Source organism: Chroicocephalus ridibundus, chromosome 6 (genome assembly GCF_963924245.1).
Source record: "Chroicocephalus ridibundus chromosome 6, bChrRid1.1, whole genome shotgun sequence".
Taxonomy (NCBI): domain Eukaryota; kingdom Metazoa; phylum Chordata; class Aves; order Charadriiformes; family Laridae; genus Chroicocephalus; species Chroicocephalus ridibundus.
The window spans coordinates 61,558,420-61,580,622 of NC_086289.1; the positions used below are offsets into that span (position 1 = coordinate 61,558,420).

General features: G+C 46.3%; 2 protein-coding genes across 8 annotated transcripts in view; one reads left to right on the forward strand and one right to left on the reverse strand.

Annotated features, from left to right (window-relative positions):
• NGEF (neuronal guanine nucleotide exchange factor) overlaps positions 1-22,203 on the reverse strand; it is a 50,714-nt gene that overhangs the window by 17,665 nt on the left and 10,846 nt on the right. The window contains exons 3-7 of one of the 6 annotated variants that reach the window (XM_063338007.1): positions 21,819-22,184; positions 18,304-18,418; positions 7,966-8,157; positions 7,744-7,853; positions 2,912-3,186 (exon numbers count right to left, since the gene is read on the reverse strand). In XM_063338007.1, coding sequence (XP_063194077.1) covers positions 2,912-3,186; positions 7,744-7,853; positions 7,966-8,157; positions 18,304-18,418; positions 21,819-22,080 — 954 coding nt within the window. In that variant the 5' untranslated portion in view covers positions 22,081-22,184. Of the gene's footprint in view, positions 1-2,911; positions 3,187-7,743; positions 7,854-7,965; positions 8,158-8,985; positions 9,057-9,142; positions 9,236-9,315; positions 9,927-18,303; positions 18,419-19,677; positions 19,916-21,818; positions 22,185-22,203 lie in introns of those variants that run through there. The other 5 variants (XM_063338008.1, XM_063338010.1, XM_063338009.1 and 2 more) reach the window with 5 other exon arrangements.
• NEU2 (neuraminidase 2) overlaps positions 19,130-22,203 on the forward strand; it is a 28,010-nt gene continuing 24,936 nt past the window's right edge. For both annotated transcript variants that reach the window (XM_063338014.1, XM_063338015.1), the window contains exon 1: positions 19,130-19,204. The gene's annotated coding sequence lies outside the window, so the exon portion shown is untranslated. The remainder of the gene's footprint in view (positions 19,205-22,203) is intronic.

A 22,203-nucleotide genomic window follows, 5' to 3' on the forward strand; every position in this document is an offset into this window, starting at 1 on the left:
ATAGTTAAAAGAAAGCCCTTGGTGATTCATGTTTTGCTGTGTTTGATGCTCAACAGATGTCTGGATAATTAAAACTACCCTATCAGTGACTTAGTCATTCTGATAATTATTCCAGTAGCACATAATTTTCGTATTTCCCTGACCTCTGTGGTCTGTAACATGTCTTTTGCTTTTTCTGTTGTTTTCTGCACTTGCATACACTTTTTTTGTGACACTTGTAGTTGTCGTTTTACATCTTGCTACTGTCACATTCGCTTCAGATGAAAAAGGCTGGTGTGGCAGAGGCCATCGCTGTCTGAACTCCGTTTGAGTTCCCAGGGCTAATGGGCCGTGCTGACACATTTCTTTTTTTTTTTGCTGAAACTGCTGGGAGTGGATATGGTTTGGGGTTTTTTTGTGTGTTTTCTTTTCCTTCCTGAAACACCATTTTCTGGCACATTTGTTCCAATCAGGACAATGACAAATTGCCTTCCATGACACTTTTCAAGCATCCATTGCTCTTCCAGTCAAGTTTCTTGTTTTGATGCTTGAAAAACACCTGTGTCTTGTTTTTTATCTTGTATTGATAACCTGCTGAGTCGTTTTCTGTCATCGCCAACAACAACGACTGATTCCTCCTCTTGTTCCTGTCTCTTTCATTTTACAGATTACTGCAGATGAGCAACTTTTTCTCTGACTGCTTAAGCCCTGCACCATCGCAGATATGGTGGTATTCCCTTCCTCAGCTGTGAACAGGGGTGTTTGCTTCAACTTTCTTTCTATTTGCGTACTGGTATTCCTCCCTGTGGTCTAAACAATACTCCTGTTCTACCTTTCCTGGCTGAAGAGCTGCAAGCTCTTCCAGTCCCTGTGTCTGCCACAGCTTTGAAGATCAAATGGGTCAGAAAGGTACAATTTTGTCCTTAAGACATTTAGTCCAGAATTTCTGCTGCACTGTACTTCAGGTAAATTCCTCCAATTCTCCTTCACGAAGCTGAACTCTCTACATTCACTTGATCAAGCCCTCGTGTACAACTCACACTCCCAAATCATGTCCAACGTGAGTACAGTTCCAGCATAGCAGGAGCAAGCCGTGCTTGCTTATAGCAAGGCTGAATTCAATATCATCTCTTTTAATTGCCTTAGTGGTTTCTTCAGCCCTCCTTGTTTTCCCTCCTTGACTCTCATCACAAAGCAGATCCTCCACTTTATCTATTCAACGTTCAGCCAATTTCACAGCTTTCTGGCTTTGAGTAATTTTATAATCTCTTACTGTGCTAATCCCAGAACAAACAGGAAGAAAATTTCAGCTCTGATAAACTAACATCGGGGAAAGCACAGCACTTCTTTAAGGCAGCACTGTCCCATCTCCATCTGCTTTATTTCTCTTGTTACTTAGGCAGAGAGAAGAAAATTTAGCACAATTCATGTTTGGGTTTAGCAGCACAGAGATTTTTTGCTTAAAACATCTACAGGTAACAAACGTAACTCAACAGAAATGGCAGGTTTTGAAATCTATAATGCAAACCTTTAAGTTAATGTTTTTCTGTAAAAGACTCTTCATTTTGACGCAGAAGGAAAAAGAAAAGCTTGTAATTTTTCAGATGCCAGATTGTGTTTGTAATGCTGGCAGATAGAAGCACCGTGTTTTGCCAGGTAAACAGAACAAATCTGATACAGGAATAACCAGTGCAGAAGAAGAACATGGAAAAGCAACAAATAACTTTAGTCACCTTCAGCCGTAACCCTGACACCAACAGCCTGTGTGTTTGCCAGGCTGTATAAACACCCTGGACAAACACCGGTCCCGTCCACTAAGGGTGTGAGTAACACAGCCCTGCCCATCACACCCCTGCAGCTCACAAGATCAGCCTTTCTATGGTAACCATGAAGTTACAGCCTTGGCAGGAGTAGGGTGGCCCTGTCTACACACGGGATTCATAGATGTCGATTGCGCAAATCCATGTGAACTCAGGGGGAACTCCTCACACCCTGAGATGCTCTTCAGCACTCTGGGTACAATCTCACGAGCCAGGGCTGAACAGATACACCGCCACAACCGTCTCAGCAGAAGCAATCCTGGCACAGGAGTATAGTAGGACTCACAGGATCGAGCCTTTGAAGGCCCACTGCCCACATTACAACGCACACCACACACTAAACAAGGCTCGTTCGTCTCCACTGCTGGCTACAAATGCAGTGCTACGCACTGACAAGGAGCACGCATGCTCCCCATGCTATCCAAAATAGCAACCAGTTGTAAATTGTTGTGTGACTGATGTTTTCATTAATTGCGGCAGCTACCCCCACCTACTCCTTTCACTGTTTGATGCAGCCCTATAAATTTACAGCGTATGACTCTTAAACAGTGATGTCACTGTATGGCTCAAAGGCGAATATAGAATATACCTGTCATTATTTTTTTACTGCTTTGCATAAGACTCCAAGTAACAACGTTTAAAAATAAGGAAACCTATCAACCCCCATCTCTTCCCTTTCCATTAATGCCATCATATTTAAAACAGATTACAGTTAACAATTGAATTCTTCTAAAATTCCTGATGGAAAGTATGTATCCTGCTAGTAACTTCAGAAGAGGCTTAATGTGCACTGGGTACCAAAAGCTCTATTGCAAGAGCCTCTTGATTATCCTTCCCTCCCTTTGCAAATTGCTCCTAACACTGAATCAGAAAAGGAAAAAGAAGTTCTTTTTTTGCTACAGACATGTCCAGCAGCAATAGCATATTGAAAAACATCTGTAGTTTCAAAAAAAGAGTAAGTGGTGCTAACCAGTGCAACACAAAGAAGTACTCAGCAGGGCAAGGCTTGTCTGTGACTGCTATGAAGCTTTTCATTTTTAATTTTAATCATCTGACTTAATTCACTCTCACTCTTAAGCAGAGTTAAGAAACACTCCACCTTCCCCCATTACCTCCTGCAGCTTGATCTCATCTGGCTGGAGGATGCTGAGGACCCCGCTGCTCCGGATCTCGGGAAGATCCTGCCATAAGTTGAACCTGGAGTTGGAGTTCCTCAGCAAACTGATTTGTGGTGGAGCTTTGTTTTCGGTTGTACTTGTAGGTTCTGCTTCAAATGGGGTTTCCTCGCTGGGGGAACTCTCCTCAGGGTCTGTCTGTGAATCCTGCAGTCGTCTGGTTTCAATCTCCTGGCGCGTAGATTTATCTCGATATTCCTGATACAAGAGCCCTAGGAGGCAACATTAACAGGTCTGAGAGGCTACAGCTGAACAAGAGTAGAAACGTATTGTGGGGAAGGATATTTGTTTTGCATTAGTTCACCTCAGCAGAGGTGAGAGAGATCCTTTCCGTGCTGAGCGAAAAAGCCAATTATGGCATTCCTATTTCAGACAGAAGTGGAAACTATAAATGGAAGGCCATTTCTAAATCTAAAGTGTTGTCAACAATCTGCTCTCACAAAACATTTAGTAACACAGTCAGATGAATCCATGATCAATCGGAAGGCATAAAAGAAGCGGTTTGTTATTTGCCAGGCTTTTAAATGTTTCTTTTAAACCTTGATTTTCTCTGCAATATTATTATATAGTTTTATAGTTATATAGATTGATAGGTATGTGTAAGTGTGCGTCTGGAAAAATAATACTGCACACATTGAAAGTACTTTAAAGGAGCAGTTTGATGGCCGTGAAAATCCTGAAGGAGGAAACACTGAGTGGTAAGGCATTGGACAGGCGAAGCACTGTGACAACTAGCTACAGTTACTAATTTGTTTTGATATTGACTTAGTGGTTAGCCTTGGATAAGTTGCTCCATTTCCTTCTGTTTTCCTTCTCAGTTTCTATGATGACTGAAGATACAAAATTAACATTGGAAAGGTCCCTGAATGCCACAGCACTAAGGAAGAGGCTCTGAATCCACACCATTTTGCGGCACATCAATTACACGAGGTGTCTTCTGAGTTTCAATTACTAACTTCAGGAGCAGACAAAATTACACACAATTTGCCCCCACCCCTGATTTCAACTGACAGCATGAAAAAGGTAGGAACCCTGAAATTCCTTGGCCATCTTTATAAGATCTTTTGTCTCTCCCAGGGCTTTCTAACTGCCCCATTTCTCTTTCTGAGCCATCTGTAGGACCCAGAATATTAATTGCTTGAATATAAAATGTAATTTAGAAAATATTAAAAGACAAGAAAGCATGAGCCTACTCTGAGTCATTCTCATCACTTACTCAAATTGAAGGAGCGCAATTTACATTATCTCCCTTGATTTATACTTGAATTGCAAAGTGTAACATGCATCAACAAAGAGAAAAGTCCTTGACGTTAAAAAAAAGAAAACAAACCCTATGTAATTTATTTTGTCCGAATCATTAGGGGTTAAAATCTATCCAGTCACATGCATTCATGATATTGGATCTCAGAAGCAGATTCTGTGTGTAATAAGGTGAGAGACAACTGGGTCAGGAGTTTGTCCAGGGAGGGCAGAAACATAGATGTTACTGCCTATTAAATCTCTGGGCCAGTCTTCATGAGGCTCTGTACCAGTCACTGTTAAAACTATATCAGAAATATGCTGGGGAAAAGCACAGGCACAAAGGACAGCATTACTGCAGTCTGCGAGCGTATCCTGTTATCTGTTCTCCCTGGAAAGATGTTCAACACCGGATTAAAATAGCAATAAGGGTAGCTGTGCCTAGGAAACTGTACAGTCTTCTGTTAGCTTCCTACACGCTAACTGAAGAGAGGAGACTTCCCATGAAGTTCTGCATGCTGCTACTGCTACTTATATAATTTCTCTCTGCGTCAACTAGGCTTATATGGCTTTCCTAAGCATTTCTGCCTGTTATTCAGCATCGGTGAGGGTGCTGAGGATGTGGTGGGGTGGAAAGGCTCCTTCAGGTACGGAGCAGAGCACCTGTTAAATCGAAGCTGCTTTCAGTGGTACTGTTGTGTAAAGCTCAGAATAATTATACTTGCAGTGTCTGATTGTACAGCCATGTTGTGCTCGTGGGTCTGCCCCACAAGTCAGAGGTAATTAAGGATATTTTGGGTAAGGGGGATTTAGTGTCCCTTGTGCAGATCTGGAGAGAAGCCCTGTAAAAGAGATCCTCAAAATGAATTTTCCCTTTGCTTTTACGGAAATAAAATCCAGACAACAAAACTTGATTTTGTTTCCAGGTTCCCTGCCTGACCAACCAAAAAGAGAAGAACTACAGAGCTTTCAGTGGCAGGCAAAGGCAAATATGGACACGGGGAGATCGGATTGACTAAAGGCATCTACCACCAGAACTCGGTCAGAAATTACAGCAAGGTAACTCATTTTAAGGAGGGAGCTGAAGAGAGACTGGCTAAAGCTCTACCACAGACAGCAATGTGGGGAGGAAGCAGAAAGGTGGTACCAGGAGAAAAACAAACGACAGCTACATGTTTAGACAGAAGAAGGGTAGGAAAAAACAAAGAGGGTTGTGCTAGCAAGAATAAAAGATATCCTTGCTATCTTGGGGTAAAAGGTCCATCCATCTGTCGGTAAAGAGGTTACAATGGCTAGAGCAAAGGCTTACATGAGAGCGCGAGAGAGACAGAAGCCATACAAAAGCCTACTCTAGATGAAGCAGGAGACAGTCACGGCCCAGGACGAGTGGTATAACGGATGCAAGGTCAGGGAACAGGGTTTTGACATGTTGAAAGGAGAGCAATGCATTTGGGAACTGACTGAATGTGTAGAAAGAAGCTGAGATCAGTAAGTGAATGTGACTCAGAAGACACGAGGATTTAGAAAATGCTTACATTTAGTAAGTGAACGAGTACAAAATGTCAGAGACCTGTATGAGCTCCATTCATTGCTTAATGTCCCAATTGTCCCTACTGTGACCTGGCTAAAGGTTAACCATATGGTCAGATCATGGGTTTGGTGTCACCTATTGACTTAAGTGGTTAAGGCTGATCTTCCTAAGGGGTGTTTACATAGTTTGTGTAGTACATAATAGACTTTTTCCTTTGTGTTTATTCCATTTAATTTTGCTGTCTCCCTTCCCAGCTCCCTCAAAAACTGAGAGGGGAATTGAAAAACTAGTTACTAATTGTGGAAAATGCTCGCCTTAGAGAGTTCACAGTGCTCTTAAAGTAAACGTTATTACATTGAAAGCTATGTAAAATCTCAGGAGGTTCAGAGACATTTTCTCTGAAATTCTCTGCTCCAGTTTCAGGCAAAAAGTCCATTAATGCCTCAAAGGCAGGAGGGAGGGAAGGGAGCGAGTGTGCTCCAGCCATTTGAAACAACCTCTCTGTTGGGGATTAGCGTAGCATCTCTGGTTGTCAAAACCCTGTCTCCTCCATCAAGGTGCAACAGACCTACTTGCAGTTACAGGACGTGTGCAGAGCGATCACACGGCTTCCCTCTGATATACAGCTCATAAAAATACATATCAATATAGCAACTGGGTTGCTGTGAAGTTCTGATGGCTTTTAGTATTTTTATCATGCTTCTTAGTTAGCACAGTCCCAGTAAACTGACAACGTATTGACACCTCTGTCTTGGGAGATTAGTGCCTCCACAGCCAAAAGCAAGTAACAGATCTGGCAACATCTCTGCAAATTGTTCACCGCTTTCCTCCAGAAGGCCCCGAACTCCGCTGTTTTGTCTGACAGACACTAGCAGGCTGTTGGTTTCACAGCAGCCTTTTTCCCCAGCACTGTCCCGCTGGTATCAGGTGCTCCACGAGTCAGCCCTGCCCGCCACAACCTCACACCAAACTGCAGCCGCTCTCCTGTCCCAGAGACAGGGTGAGAAGCTTCCTCGTCCCTGCCAGGAAGGTTTGCCTTGCTGCTCATGAGAATTATCTGATATTCCCATGCAAAGTCCTACATTCCTCCCTCCAGATTCAAGTATCCTTCAGTTTCGTTTCCTGAAATTGAACAGAACCGTTTAAAAAATGAAGCTTCTATTTTCCCACCTTAAAACCTGCCTCAGGGTGGGGATTAATTTTGCAGTTGCCCAAATCTCTCTGAGGGATGTTGCAATTCAGATGTGGGAAACCAAGCAACAAGCCGTGAAGGTCCTCTCCTCGTCCCACCAAAAACAAAAAAAAATATTAAAAAATATCACAAGAGGAAAAGCGTAACAGGTTCTCTCTTCCACAGCAACCCTGATAACCTCAACTCTGCCTTTACCAAGGGACCACAAATGATAAAAAAACCCTTACTCCTCTGTTGCAAATGCTACACTAGCGGCTGTCACAGATACACACTGACCCTGGCGCATCCAGCTAGCGTCCAACAGGATAGCTGACCCACTGCTTCAGTCCTACGCCTTTTTGGAGTATGCAAAATCAGATTTCAGGAGGAAGTTGGCTGTAGCCTTAACTACTATGTAAGTACAAGAAGTAATCGTTGTTTATGAATGGAGGTAAAGGTGCTGAGCGACTGATCTAAATCACCTGCCAGGCAGCCTGCAAACCCGCTGCCCCTACAGAGAGCAAAAAGCCACCACTGAGGGTGTGATTACCATGTTTGAAACTGACAGAGAAAGGTTTTCCCAGCAAGGACAGGTCCGATCTGGGTTCCATTCGCTAAACTCTGCCGGTTTGGGGGATTTCAGTGGGGCGGGAGGCGGCGGCTGGGCTGTGGTGAGGGGCCCGTCCCGCCGCGGCGGCACCTCTAGGGGCTGCTGTGCTGCCGCCAAGCGCGGGCAGCGGGACAGCGGGACAAGTTGTGATAGAGCGCGGCGGCCGCACCCCTACCCGGGCCGGGGGGCACACAGCGAGGCGGGGGACGGCTCCTTACCGATGTGCTCGATGAGGTTCCTCCAGGAATCGGCCGTCATGGGGTGGGCGGGCGGCGGCGCCTCGGCGGTGGCGGCGGCGGGGCTCTCCTCAGCGGCGGCAGGGGGCTCCCTGTGGGAGGTGGAGGTGCCCTCAGCCGCGGCGGCGGGGCAGGGCCCCCTCCGCCCCCGAGCGCGGCCCCTCGCCTAAACCCCCCCCTCCAAGTATCCACCTCCCCGCTCACCTGCCGGGCTGTCCCGCTGAGCCGTCCTGGTCGAGGGCGCAGGCGGCGCTGAGCGCCGCGGCCAGCAGCTCCATGGGCGGCGGCGGCAGGCGGCTGCCGAGCAGCTCCTGCGGCAGCGGCAGCGGCGGCAGCGGCGCGGGGCTGGGGGAGCCCGGGCGGTTGCCACGGTAACGGGGGTAGGAAGGCAGCAGCCTGCGCGGGAGGCAGAGGGGAGCTGCGGCCGCCCCCGGGGCGCCCCCGCAGCCCCCCGAGAACCTCTGAGCCCCCGAACCCCCTCAGAGCCTCCCCTCAGAGCCACCCCCTCAGGCATCCCCGGGGGCTCCTCGCCCAAACCCCCTCAGAACCCTTTCTGGCTCTCTCCCCCAGATCCCCGCAGAGCCCTCTCAGAGCCTCCCCTCAGACCCGCCCGGCATCCCCGGGAGCTCTTCCCCCAAATCCCCACAGAGCCCCCTCAGAGCCTTCCCTCAGACCCCCCGGCACATCCCCAGGGGCTCTCCACCCAAATCCCCTCAGACCCTTCCCAAACCCCTCAGACCCTTCCTCAGAACCCCCTCGGGCTCTCCCCCCAGAATCCCCACAGGGTCCCCTCAGACCCCCTTCAGGCACCCCCACAGATTTTCCCTATAGAGCCCCCTCAAAATCCCCTCAGGACCTCCCCTCGGGCTCCCACAAGCCCCTCAGAGCCCCCCAAGGAGCTGTGCCTCAAGGAGCCCCTAGCCCCTCACAGCTCCTCTCCGTTTTCCCAGATCTCCCCACCGAGCTCCGCCAAGTCCCCAGGGAGCCCCCTCAGCCTTCCCCAAATCCCTCCTGAGAGCCCCTAGAGCTTCCCAACCCTGCTCCCTCAGAGCCCCTTCGGAGCCCCCCCGAACTCATCCCTCAGAGCTCACACCCGACCCCTGAGCCCCCACCCCCAGCCCCTCGGAGCCCTCCTGCAGACCCTCTCGGAGCCTCCAAAATCCTTTCCAAGTCCCCACAGACACAAACTCCCCTCAGAGTCCCCGACCCCCTGCAGCCCCCCACCTCTGCCCGCAGAGACCTCCTCAGCCCCCCGGCTCCCCTCCAGCGCTCCAGCGCAGGTCCCTCCTCCGGCGGGAGCCTGCCTCCCTCCTCCCCAAGGGCCCCCCCAAAGGCAGCAATCCCTGCCCCAGGGACCCCCCACCTTCCCAGGCACCCCTACCTCCATCCCCCCACTCTCCTGCAGAGAGCCTCCTTCCTCAGATGCAGGGAAGCCCCTTCTCCATCCCCTCCCTCCCCAGCAAGGCACCCTCCCCCAGCAAGCACCCACACACTCCCATCCCACCCCGTGCGCCATCCCGGCCCCTCTCCTCCATGCACAGCCCTGACACTGACCTCTCCTCCCTCAGACCCGGGACACAGCGCGGCCCCCCATCCCCTCCACCTCTCTGCCTATCTGCGGCTGGCGCCGGCTTTGAGGGAGAAAAAAGGGGTGGGAGAGGGGGGCTCTCCTGAACTGCTTCCAGATCTGGCGCATATGGTGCGTTTCTTCTCCGGGAATGAAACCCTGAGATGGAGGAATGTAACTGGGAAACTCAGCCTAATCCCTCCTGCGGGGAACTGCACCCCTGATTACCCCACAGGATTGACCGCTATCCTCCTCTCCTCCTCTGGCAGGGCTTTGCACCCGCTCGGTCATTTCCCCCATCTCCCCTTCCTTAGCGTCGCTCTACTTCCATAAGGATATATTCTCTCGTTTAGGCAGTAAGTATTTCAGTACTCAATGATCTATATCTGTCTTCGTTCAGGTAATTGTTTTTCTGCCTCAGGGATAAATCCTCTTGAGCTCCAGAGTGCGGTTATGCCCTCAGATCGGTCCGAGTGCTTGCGGACAGGTTGGGTGCAGCTCTTCCCTACACGTTAGTAACCCTCAGCAAAAAACCCACGTCATCTGCACCACATCGCAATTGAGGAGTTAACAGTCAGAAAATGCTCAGCTATTCCTCGCATTCGCTTTCTCCCTGTTGCATAAATAACCGTGGGGTTTTTTTCTGTACGTGATAACGTAATTTATGCAACAACATAAAATCTGTGTGTCGGTCTGTATATGTAAAATGGTTTCCTTTTTATCATCTTTATATGGTTTTTGCTAAATGAGATATCGGGATAGCTTCTAATCAGCGCACGACTATACATTCAGAAAAACTCCTTCAGCTTATGTGAACTAGATCTCGATCTGGCACGCTGGAGAGCTCGGTCCTTAAGTCATTAGGAGGCAGAACGGGAGAGAAAAACAGCTGGAAATACCAGTGGAGGGATTTGAGGACTCAGAGAAGACTGTCAGTCCAGTCCAGGTCTGGTCCCGGACTGGGAGGTTGGAAGGACCAGACAACCGATAGGAAAAATCAGGGTGAGAGCTGGAGCCTGTTTTGCACTTAAAGAGGAGGAGGAGGAGGAGGAGGAGAGCCTGACAGCTGGGTCTGTGCAGGGCAAGATTGTCATGGGGGAGATGGTCAATATGGGATGAAAGTGGGTTAGCAGCCATTAAACGCTGGGGCTAGGGGGTTTGGGGAGACAGGAGAGCGGGGGGCAGCCAAAACCGTGTAGAAGGGATAAAGCGGCAGAGACTGTCTGAAGCTCTGGCTAATGACTGGCATTTTGATGGCTTGCCGCCAGGGCAAGAGTATTGTCAAGGGTTTTACTAAGTGGGTGGGATGCTAAAAAAGCTTCTTTCTTAGAAAAGGGGAGGGAGGACATTAACTGTACTGAGACTCGTCATTATCTTGAATTCTGGAAAAGCAGGGATGCTGTTTACTAGTTTCTAAAGGAAAGGATCAAGAGCAGTGGGGAGTTCTCCGTGCTATGCAAAGAAGTCAGTACACGTGCTCTTACTGACACTGCTAGAGTGAATATATAACTTTTGGGTGTATCTACTAAAAATCCCCCAGTCTTTCAGAAATATGCATTAAGAGTTTAACAGATTCTAACCACTCTCGTTGCTTTACTCCCAGGGGTTAAATCTGTTGCAAATTGAAATTTCTTTTTAGAAAAAGCGTCTGGGTCATGGTATGAAAAACACTCAGAAATAGAAGCCATCTTTTCAGGATCCCACAACTGTCTGGTAATTTGATCCTGCCTGTCTTCCTTTTTCCTTCAAATTTTCCAAAATAATTTCGCTTTTTGTCTGAGTTGAAAACCAGAAAAACGTCACTAGAAGAAATAATGATAATAAAAATGTTGGAAGCTATGAAGAGGTGAGAACACCAGCTGAGAGTGAAATGCCCCCTGTGGCCATGGGAGGCCACAGCTTGTATTTTTGTGTCTCAGAGATGTGTTCCACTCTGTAGCAGTAACTAAAAGTCTACTTTTTCTGCCTTTAGAACTTTTTTATTTTTTAATTGTAATTTGGTCTTTCAAAAATGTTGCTCTTTCTTCCTTTCCAGGCTTATTCTCATACTTCATGTCGATACACAGAGCGCGTCCGTAAACAGAACAAGTGCCTGAGAAATACTTTTTCTCCCAAGTGAGGTGACAGAGTGTTCCCAGCAATCTGGGACCGCAATAAAAAATGGTATTTAACGAGAATGAGATATTTTTGTCCTGCAAAAATTGTCGGGATTTTCCAAAGCTTGCTCTTCTGTTTGGGGACAAAACAGAGAGCTTTCCAAGTTTGGCATGAAAAATGAAGGCAGGCAAACAAGCGATTCTCTCACAGCAGTCTGGTGGCTGGGCTGTTAGTGCTGGGTGTGGGGGACCCAGGTTGGAGTCACGGCTGTGTTATTCCCTCACAACCCACATGTTACTGCCTGTTCCAGGGCGGATCAGTCTCTCCACCTGGGGCTGCTCTGTTTTCTCCGGTCACTGGGAAAGGTGCATGAACCTGGTGAATGTCTTATTCATCAGATACCGCTTTAGGTCAGTCAATACTGGACGATTTCTGCTAAGTAGAATAGCTCTGGCAGTGCTGCCTCTTTCTTCCTCCCTATTTCCACAACTCTTAGGACTTTGTGTGCAGTTTAAGCTTACCTAGCTGCTCAATTCCACTTTTCACTCAGCTCCCTGAGGCAGATTTCTGCCTCCACTTTGATGCCAGCACTCACACTTGCTCATCTCATTCTTGATGATCAGGTTTGGGCAGGTAAACTGGTGGAAAATGATTATTCTTTTTTTTTTTTTTTTTTTTTTTTTTTTGGTAGAACTAGCTTTGTGTGTGTCTGTATTGTCTCGCTGCAGGGTGAGCTCAATGCGCGTGCCAGCACAGTGGAGGTGGCAGACATGCAGATGGATGGCAGGACCATGGCAGTGACACCTTGGATTATTTTCCACTGCTGCGGAAGCACATGCTCAGGCAGAAGTTCCCACTCCACCTAATCGTATCCATCTGGGTAGGAGTTTGGAGGAGGTTTTCTTTTCTCTCTCAGTGTATCAACAACGAGTTTGATCTGGAGCCTAAAAAGCTTCCCCCCATATAATCAAAATCAGTATAATCTCAGGATGACAATATAGTTTTCTGACCAAAATCCCTGTATTTCAATCTAAAAATCCTTGTCTAGTTATAGGGGAAAAGAAAGAATCTGTCTGCTAGAACAACATACATTAAAGCAAATAGTTAAAACTCCTACGTCAGCACCACACAAATGGTGCTGTGCGCCCCATGCTCTTGTTGGTGACAGAAGTCATGCAACACCATGCATAACCAGACTAAAGCCCCATTTTCTCTCAGGAATTCTTAGGATCCCCAAGCACACAGGCACTGGAAATGATCCTCACGGCCATCACTAGATGGCCACGCTCTGGTGACATGGATCATGACCATGGTTCAGCTCCTTGAGGGCAAAGGAGAGCGGGTGTGAGCTTGTGTATGTTCTGCAAAGAAGGGGTTTGTGTGGTTGCAGTGTGTTCCAGCTTCACTCCACTGCTGTTGGGAAAGATTTTAAATTGTTGGCTGACCTGGTCCATGGTTGCATTAAAAATGTGATACTTGATGTGAGTTTATAATTAGTTTATTGCAATTATCTCATTTAAGTTATGTTTGCAGGATGAGTTTACAATATTGGCCTGTGTTTTGAGGCACTAATAATTTTGAAAAATGATTAAGCATTTGAATTAAGATTTCTAAGGCGCATCTAAACTGAAAAGCAATCCTTTGAATAAAGCTGTGGAAAGAGCTTGTTTTCAAATGGCGCTGAAATGTATTTCTTAAATGTTTTCTTATAGCAGTTTTTAGAAATTAGACCTCCTCTTCCAGAAACTAAAAAGAGAAGAGGCAGTCCAGCAGATCTTATTCATTAAAAATTCCCCAAACCCTTCTAGTCAGTGGGAGTTTCACACCAAGAAAGGCCACAAGATGAGGTAAGAAGCACTGTTTTAATCTGAGCTAACCAAATTTGTGGAGAAGTGTGAAGTTAGTAATAGATTTGAATAATGTTATACCTAGTCAAGGATATTTTCATGCTTCAGGTTCATTCAGGTTCTCTCTGTTCACGTGTGGTTTTTAGCAGTGTTTTTGACAATGGGTGTGTCTGTGCAATTTTTATTCCTGGTTTGTGACTTTTTAGTGGGAGGTAAATGGAACTCCTCATCCCTAATATTTTTAGATCCTAAAGGCCAAGAGCACGTCTGTTTTCCTGAACCTCCTTAAGCTTTCATCAATATACCTTAATTATATCTGTTGGGGCTGGCAGCCTTACCGATAACTAAAAATGTTCAGAACTTCCTATTATGAGATCCTTACCTTTAGGTGCTTCTAACCTTTTGATGCTGAGAATCATCAGGATCACATTTTTACTTACTGACCATCTGCCATAGACAGGTTATTTTTTTAGATATTAAAAACAATTAAACATTTCTTAGACTTAGGAAAATATTATTGGATCCCTATTAAAGGAAAATGGAAAACCTGTTCTGTCCTTTGAGAAGCTTTGGTTTCTGCTGAATTTCGAGGTTTGCCAGGGCTTCGTCTTTGCCACATTTATGAGAATCCATAGAAATTATAGGCCTTTTCCACTCTCTGCAATGCACACAAACTTGAGACTTAGGTTTTAGCATCTAAAATCCCTGAGCTGCTGCCAGTGGAGAGAACGTGTGCCCTGCTCGGGGCTGAGAGAAACGTTTCTGATATTGCAGCTGTAAAAACTGCCTCGTCCAGTTCTAGGCGCTGTGAATAAAGGCCATTTCTGCTGTATCTTCAGTGGTCCTTGTGCTGGGTCCAGGCAGCACGATGAGAAAACTACTTGACTGAAAAACAGAGGGAGCAAGACTCAAGCATGGAGAGGGAGGGGTCTTCGAACTCGCCCGCAGCTGGGTGCTTTAGGAAATGGTGAGTTGGAAAAGGCTGTGAAATGTAGCACTGGAGCTAGGAGGAGAGGCAGGAGACTGAGATTGTATGAGGGTGAAGAGCCTGGGGAACAGCAGGACACTGAGATACATGCCACAGAAGGGAAGAGAGAAATAATATGTCCGGGAAACAGTAGGCTGAGAAAATCGTGTGGGGAATTGTAAGTTGAAGCTGACAGAAAAGGAGTGAAACAAAGAGATTGGTTGAGGACCTGAGGCTGAGGATATGTGTAGATGCAGCAGATCAAACTGGGAGATCTGGAGGGCCAAGCCTAGACCTTGCTGGATAATGAAACCACGACTGGGCAGAAAAACCTGACAAGCAGAGACTGGCTGGAATAGGTGGGCAGACTGGGTTTGGGATCTCTATTGGCTGCATGCTGGAAGGAGACTTAATTAGAATTGTGTATGTTATTGCTTACTATTCTCTATGATCCTGTGAAGTAGGACTTTTTCACAGTAAAATTTTAATACCTACAGTGGCTATTTTTAATGAAAATCTGTTAGTTTTTAAAATTCTTCTCCCTGCAAATACTGTTGCTCTTAGACTTTTTAAGATTCAGATTGTACAGAAAGAGGGATAGGAAAAAAATTTCTCTCTCTCTCTAAAAGAGCAAAAAATTGTTGTAGCGTGACAAAATATAAAGGTTTGTTCAACAGGTGTTTGTACCAGCTATTCCTGACTTCACTTCTTGAAAACTGAAGCACCATTGGCAGCATAGGGAAGAGGTGACTACAAGAATTGTATTGCATAAGAATAAAGAAAGAAACTGCTCAGGTATGGTATAGGACCTTTTGCAATACAGGTCCCAGCCTCTCGAGGGGCTTTCCCCGCTTTTCTGGTTAAATCAGGCTATAAAAGCAGTGCCCTCTGCTGCCCAGGACAAAGAGTGCTGTGCTAAGGGATGCTAACCCAAATTCACACAAGCATCCTTCTGAGCGCTATGCTATTTTACATGCATAGTGTTCCCTTCTAATACACGCGTTTGCATGAATTCAAACAAGTTAGATTCCCTCTTGCTGCTGAAGGTGACTATTTGTATTCAGCGTTGTAGAGCTTTTATTCTTTGAGCTCGGATCAAACGTGATCAAATGATTTTTAGATGATCTTCATTTCCCTGAATTGGAGGTTTCGTAACGACCCTAAAGAAGTAGTTTGCACTGGTAGACCAATGACCTTGCAGTGAGCTTTGCAACATGAAATTTCATGTTGAGTTTCTCTTCCACGGTGTCTAGTGGCCCATAATAAAGACATATCACTTTTAGAATCTGACTCAGTGGGAAATGGTAGGTAAGTAATAGTCATGCTGGTAAAACATCTGTATAGTATTAGAAATGAAGAGAAGTCAACATCCTATTATCTGGTAATACAGGGTAGACACTGATTAGTGAATCTCCTTTCTGGTGTTTGAAATGACTAATTTTCTGGTCTCTGTGGGAGCTGCTTTCAGCTGAGGCTGACAGTTGTGGATGGACACCCTGGGTGGATGTTTTTCTGTGATGGCTTTCTATGATCTCAGTCTGCACAACTGCTGCCACTCTGAAGCTGGAAGGACTGAGCACAGTGGGAAAGAGCAGCTTTTGTTGAGTTCAGTTCCTTCCAGGTCTTTGGCTCTGGTTATGCTGCAAAAAACAGAAGTTGTGCTAGAAGCTCAGCACTGAAATGTTCAGCGCAAGTCAGCTGAGTTGTCGGGAAGCAGCTCATCATGCAAGGGGTCTGGATCTTTGGACAACGCGGAAGGCTGGGAGGGAGCCACATGATCTTGTGGAAAACTCTAGAGTGCTTAGGGGGAGCTGGGGATTGCATAGGGGAAAGGTCATGGGAAAAAAGTCACTTGAGAATAGTTAGGCTAAATATGCTCTTAAGAAGTCTCTTATGGAGGGCGTATGGCAGATTTTGGAACAGCAGCAATAATGTTTGAGGTCATCTTGTTTTCAGACATCAATGTTCTGAGGTCAGTGAACTACTCTACTATTCTCAGAGCTTTGAATGACACATAAACTCAAGTCACCCATGGGTCTGAAGGAGCCTATGGTGCTTTTCCTTAATCAGAGTGTTAAAGTCCGTATATCCCATCTGAGTACAATGCAGATAATAATGTTTTTTCCTGAGCCGTTTGCTACGTTGCCCAGCTGTGTTTACTGGCTATATGTGAAGTGACATCCCTAACTGTGAAGAACCTGTTTGAGTCAGACCTGCTGGTTGTCTTCATGCAAGCAGAAGGGATTGTGCTTGCTCGGCCTTAGCATTTATGTAGTTGCTGTAGGATGCTGCTGAACACGGAGAGATGCAGCACTGGTGCCCCACCTGCCCTCGGGACTGTGGTGATTCACTCCTGAGAACCTCATGGACCTTCCCCGTGCTGGTCAGAGGGGCCTGTACTGTCCTTTCTGCAGAACTGCTATCTTCTGCTTTCAGCAGAACTCTTAGCTGACAGGTACCACTTTTGTTCTTTTGGGGAGAGATTAAATGCATTTCTTGAGACCAGTGATAAAATTTAGGTGCCTTATCTACACAATGGCCTGTTTCCCCATAGAAGGGGAAGAATAGTGGTTGTTGCAAATAATGGCATATTCTTAGGCTCCTGCAGACTTTTCACAATGCAGATTTCTAGTGGTTCTCTTATAAATTATAGCCAATCTTTTGGAGAAGGGAAGAGGAGGACATGGTCTCAGTTTGAGCTGGAACTCTGGTCTCATTCTCTGCCAAATTTCTCTGCTCGGTGCAAGAGCTGATGCCACTCAGCATCACTGCTTGCTTTTAGCAGACACATGACTTAGAACCTGTATTGACCTGTCAAGCTCTGTGCACAGCGGCATCTTTGGTAAAACTGACTCCCAGCACAGGCTCATTGTTTCCAGCTCCGGGGAGAATCAGAATTTGCACGTTTCAGAGCTGCCTAAGAGGCAGTGTCAGGATGTCAGAGACTGACAGTGATGATTATACGGCAAGGAGAGGAAGACAGATGGGTTTGACACTGCAGCAGACTGTAACTGTCTAGTTTAATGCCAAAGTGCAATCCATTTTAGCCAGGGAAATTAATTTATTTAAATCCAACTTTACAGTTTGGCTAAAATTTTTTTAGCTGGAGTCCTCTTCATAAGGAAAGGCACCTGGAAAGGCACTATGCATTACACCAACACAGCTGGGCTCACTAATTAGGACTACACAGTGCAGTATAAGGCACGCATCTTTAGAGGGCAAGTATTTATCTTGATCTTCTACAGTACAAGTAGGGATTATCATCGTTATACACATGAGATGAGGAGCTGAAGAGGGAGTTTGGGAGAATACCTCACTCATATATTAGAAAATGTAAGGCTAGGTAGCTGCTCCTCTCTCTGCCTGGATGCAGTGGCAAGAGAGCAGGGGTGGGGGTAAATTTATGGGATGCATGTACATTCCCTACCCCTGTGGGATCAGGGCCTTTTGCTGGACCTAGGTTGTTGAGGGATTTAAGCCAAAAAGGCCTACCTGACTGAAAGCCTCTGTTGCCTATCAGTTCTTCAAAGTGAACAGCAAACAGAAAGTCAGAATACTTGAGAAAGCATCTTTGTAGCTACATCTTCAGCTATAAAATCATGTTTTCCATGTAGGGTTGTATAACAGGCTTCAGGAGAGCCCTTTGGAAAGGCCGAGAAGGACATCACCTTTATGTTGGGATGTTCCATAAGCAAATGCCTGCAGGTTCTCCTTATCCTCTCAACAAGCTGCTAAAGGCAGTCTGCCCTATTTGCTTATGCCATTGGGTGATCCTACATCACATTCCCCTTTTTTCAATCTTCCTCACTGTCATCTTCTTCCCCCCTTCTCCTTCACTGTCTTCTGCAAACTCATACTGATAAGACCCTTTATATCACAGTGCCAGTACTATACAATATATATCATTAGGACTGAAACTAGCACTAAAGTCAGGGTGAGAAGGCACAGACCCGAGCTATAGCTTAGTCCAGCTGTCCACAAAACAAGCATTCTTGCGCTGACACCACTCTGACTCTATTCTTTAGTGGAGGCATGCTGAATACCCTGTGTGTGCGCTTCCTTACCTTTGGATCCATAGTTCGTCTAAAGTTGTCTTATCAGAGCTTACTGGGGATGGTGATCCCTTGTGAGATAAAATGTTCAGAGGCTCTTTGACAGGCTCGTTGTTTTTGAGTGACCCTGTGACATAAGAGAAAGCCAAGAGAGCGTTAAAACGGTTGTTTTCTTAAGGGTCATCTTTACTTTTACTGTAGGTAGTGGTTTGCTTACACCAAAGGCAACAGAAAGACCCCAGGCACAGAGAGCTACATTTTAGCTTGGATTTTCAAACAAGATTGAAGTACCATCAGCTTGCATAGCGCAAGATTGTACAGCCTTTGTCGCTGCTGCAAATGCAATCGAGAAAAGGTGAAGGTAGGTATACAGTATCAGTCCTTATGTATGTGAGTAGCACTCTCACCACTGAAAACTGGGTCCTGGCGTCAGTGAGTTTCAGTGCAATTATTTAAGCAGAAAAGGTTTACCTGCGTGTGCCTGTGCATGCCAATACTTGGTTTCCCAAGTCAGGGCTTCGTCACTGCTCTGCTTTCAGGCACACAGTAGATGTTCAGTTTACTGGATAAATCAAGGCTAGATTTGGGTGAGACAGGAGCTTTACTTTTAATTGCTTCTCCAGTTTCCCTCGGATGAACCTCTGATCCTTTCACAGGGAGCCAAAGTTGTATTAAGTCCATGGCTTACTAACTGCAGTACTTGGCAGGCGGGGATGCATCTCACTTTTCAAATGAAACCTCCTGTCGTTTGAGGCCTGTTGATAAATGGCCTTGTTGTTTTTTATTAGAAATATTTTGGTCTAAGTCATAATTCTGTTTGCATTTCAAACTGGTAGCAGCACAGGCAGGTCTGTGCTCTGACTGAAGCTGCTTTCTGACGCACCATTTTAATCAACACTATGGATTTTCAGAGGTAAAGTGAAATCCAGACTTTTAAAACTCTCTAAAACAGTGCCAAGGGCTTATGAAACACTAGTTTGAGTTATTCTCTTTGCCTTTTGAATAGTTTAAACATTTTGTCCTTCTGTCAGAGGAGATTGCTTAAAAAAACAAACTCTTTTTGCAGTTAAAGGAAAGCATCTATTATGTTTTACAGCTCCTAGGCTATAAGCCAAAGCTAGGCTGGTGCAAAGGGTGCCTATATAGAAGCCTTTCTCCCTGCTGGATTTACATTCTTTTACATTATTTTTCTTGTTCTCATTTCTCAAGTCTTCATTTTTTCTGTTTTGTGTATATTTCCCTCTATGCCTTTCTTCTTTCCTTCCCCTCTCCTCCCCCCCTTGTCATTCCCTAAGCAAAACGTGAACTGGTTAACATTTGAGCTTGAGTCAGGCTTTTGGATAGCTGCTGTTCAAATGGGTTTGAAGTCAAGATAAAAGAGCTCACCCATCCCTTGCTTCCATGCACGTCAGCAAATGCTGTCAGAAGAAGTTCCTGCTATAAATGAGGCTGGTGTAGAAGCACCCGCTGTCCAGAGAGGGGATGGAATCAGTGGAGTAGAGGGAGAGGGCAGAAGAGCTGCTTACACAATCCTAGCTGAATTTAAAAGCTGTAGCTCTGAGCTAGACTTGCTACAGTCATACCGGCGAAAGAGCTATCTCTCCTAGCCCAGGTATCGCTGTATGGACTGGAGAAAAAAGGTTGTTCCCAGTGTATCCTGCTGAACAATTTCAGATGTGGAAGAAAATGCCCTGTTTGGAACAGATCCTGTTTCAGCAGTGGTAACAGGGAGAGGGGAGGGTGGGAGGAAGCGCAGGTCAGCTTCTGTGGATGCTCTAGTGAGCTGCTGAGAGCGAAGCCTTTCTTTTAGCTTGTCCTTCCTCAATGACACTGGCTAGACAGGAGGGATGTCCTCCTGTACTGTTGTCCTGATGCCGTGACGCTGCAGATGTATGAAGAAGGTGCGTCCTCCTGTGCTGGTTCTGCTGCAGTGGCAGGTAACAGTGGAGAGGGCCCCCTCAGCAGCCGTCTGGGTGCTGTGAGGCTCGGGGAGCAGGAGAGAGGGTGGGTCTCTTCTGTGCTTGCTCTGCAGCAGCGCCCTGGGAAGGTGGTGAGAAGGACGGCTCTGCTCCGGTCCTGCTGCTGCGCTGGCAGGGTGGAGAGCAGCTCTGCTCTGGCATAGACGACACTCAGTTTATCCACAAACCTCATTGACAACAGTAGCAGAATATTAAACAGGAGCTCTTTGCTCTGCTGCTGTCTGCTTGGAAACTTGGAGAAGGGAGGGAACTTTCCTTCTGTCATGCCACAGGGCTGAATGGGCCTTTATACTGCCGAAATAGTGTGTCTCCCTTGGCAAGGCAGGCAGGAGACACCTATTTTCTTGGGGACATTGCCCAGACCTCCTTTATTTTGGGGTGGAGGATATCTGTTCTTTGTTTTCTTAGAGAACTTTGTCTACTTTCAGGGGCGGTAGCTGTGCGCTTTACTACTGCATGACAAAGCAGTAGTGTTCAGTGGCTTGCATAGCACTCAAACATCAGGAGTGGTGGTGTATCATTTTGACTCATGCAGCTAGCCAAAGTTCAGAGTCCAGTGCATTGTTTCTATTAGATTATAATCCGAAAATAGCATAGGTATCCTCACTACAATTGCTTTTATTGAGAAGGAATTATAAAATCCAGATTCTCTGAACACCTGGGAGTTGAAGCAAAGGGTATTTTCTGTGTTCACAGTTCCAGGTCTCTCTCATTTGGCGTTTAGATTAAAACCACTTCCATTTTTTTCTTGCAGCCCTGTTCCCAGTGCTTCTGAGGGAATGTGTTGCAATAGCTCCTCTCCTGGCTCTCTTTTCAGCTTCTCGTATCTTTATCTTGCTTCTTTCACAGGCAGCTGGCTGCTCAGACAAGGTGCCAGCTCAGTGAAAGCCTGGCCTTGCAGTCGTGCTCTGTACTGTTCATACTCGGAGTAAGCCAACTCATTCCATTCCTGCTGAAGTGCATGTATGTTCTGGGTGGCGTTCCTGTTATTTCAGCCTCCCAGTTCAAAGGGAGCTTAGGTGTTTCTTACAGCTCTATTCAATGCAAGGTGGCAGCAACTGCCTTTTCAGAGGAGTCTTGCTCCTCTCTCACAACGGTCCATCGCAATTTGCACAGGCTTGCTCCCAAAACGTACTGCTCTGTTTTTGCTGTTTCTTCTATACGCTGTTCAGCTTCTACAGATCTCACTACTTTTGAATATGTCCTTTCTGTATGCTAAAGAAGTTCCTACTTCGTTGACAGCTTCATGTCTTTCACTGTTTAAATTGTTTTTCTCTTTGAGAGCAGAGAGGTGTCAGAGCAGAGTCCCACATTTGTTTAGATTCTCTGCCATGAAGCATGTTTAAACATCCAACCATTCTGCATTTCCAGGCTGAGCAAAGGATGGCAGCCCTCTGCCAGCTGTGCCATAGGGCAGGGGTGTTCTGTCATGTGCTGACCGCTGAGCCTGCTTTCTACCTTCCCTGTCCCTTTTCTAATCTCATCAACTCCTGTAGTTCCTAGTCTCACTGGAAAAGGCAGCATAACACTGTTTAGGTCAGTACTCACCTGTAGCACGCCCCATGTGCATTGCTTCTCTCGAAGTCTTTCTTTTCCCTCTGCTCGGCAGCCTCATGGACCGGTAGTACCTGGAATTTCTTTGAATGGCAATGTAATGCGTGTGCGAGTCCCCCTCATGGGTCACCGAGTTAGCATCTTCTGACTCTTCCTCACCTTCAGAGACTGAACCTGACTCTCTCAGTACCTGCTGAGAAAGGCCCTGCTGGAGACCACTGGCGGAGAGCCTGCCCGCAGCTCCTCTCCCATCCATGGCTTCCAGATCTTGTCTCTATGGCAACTGAGAGGATGGATCCACAGCAGAGCAGCAGAAGACGGGTAACCTCCACAACTCCATCAGCTTTATTGGAATTAGAACTGGAGATGGACAAACAAA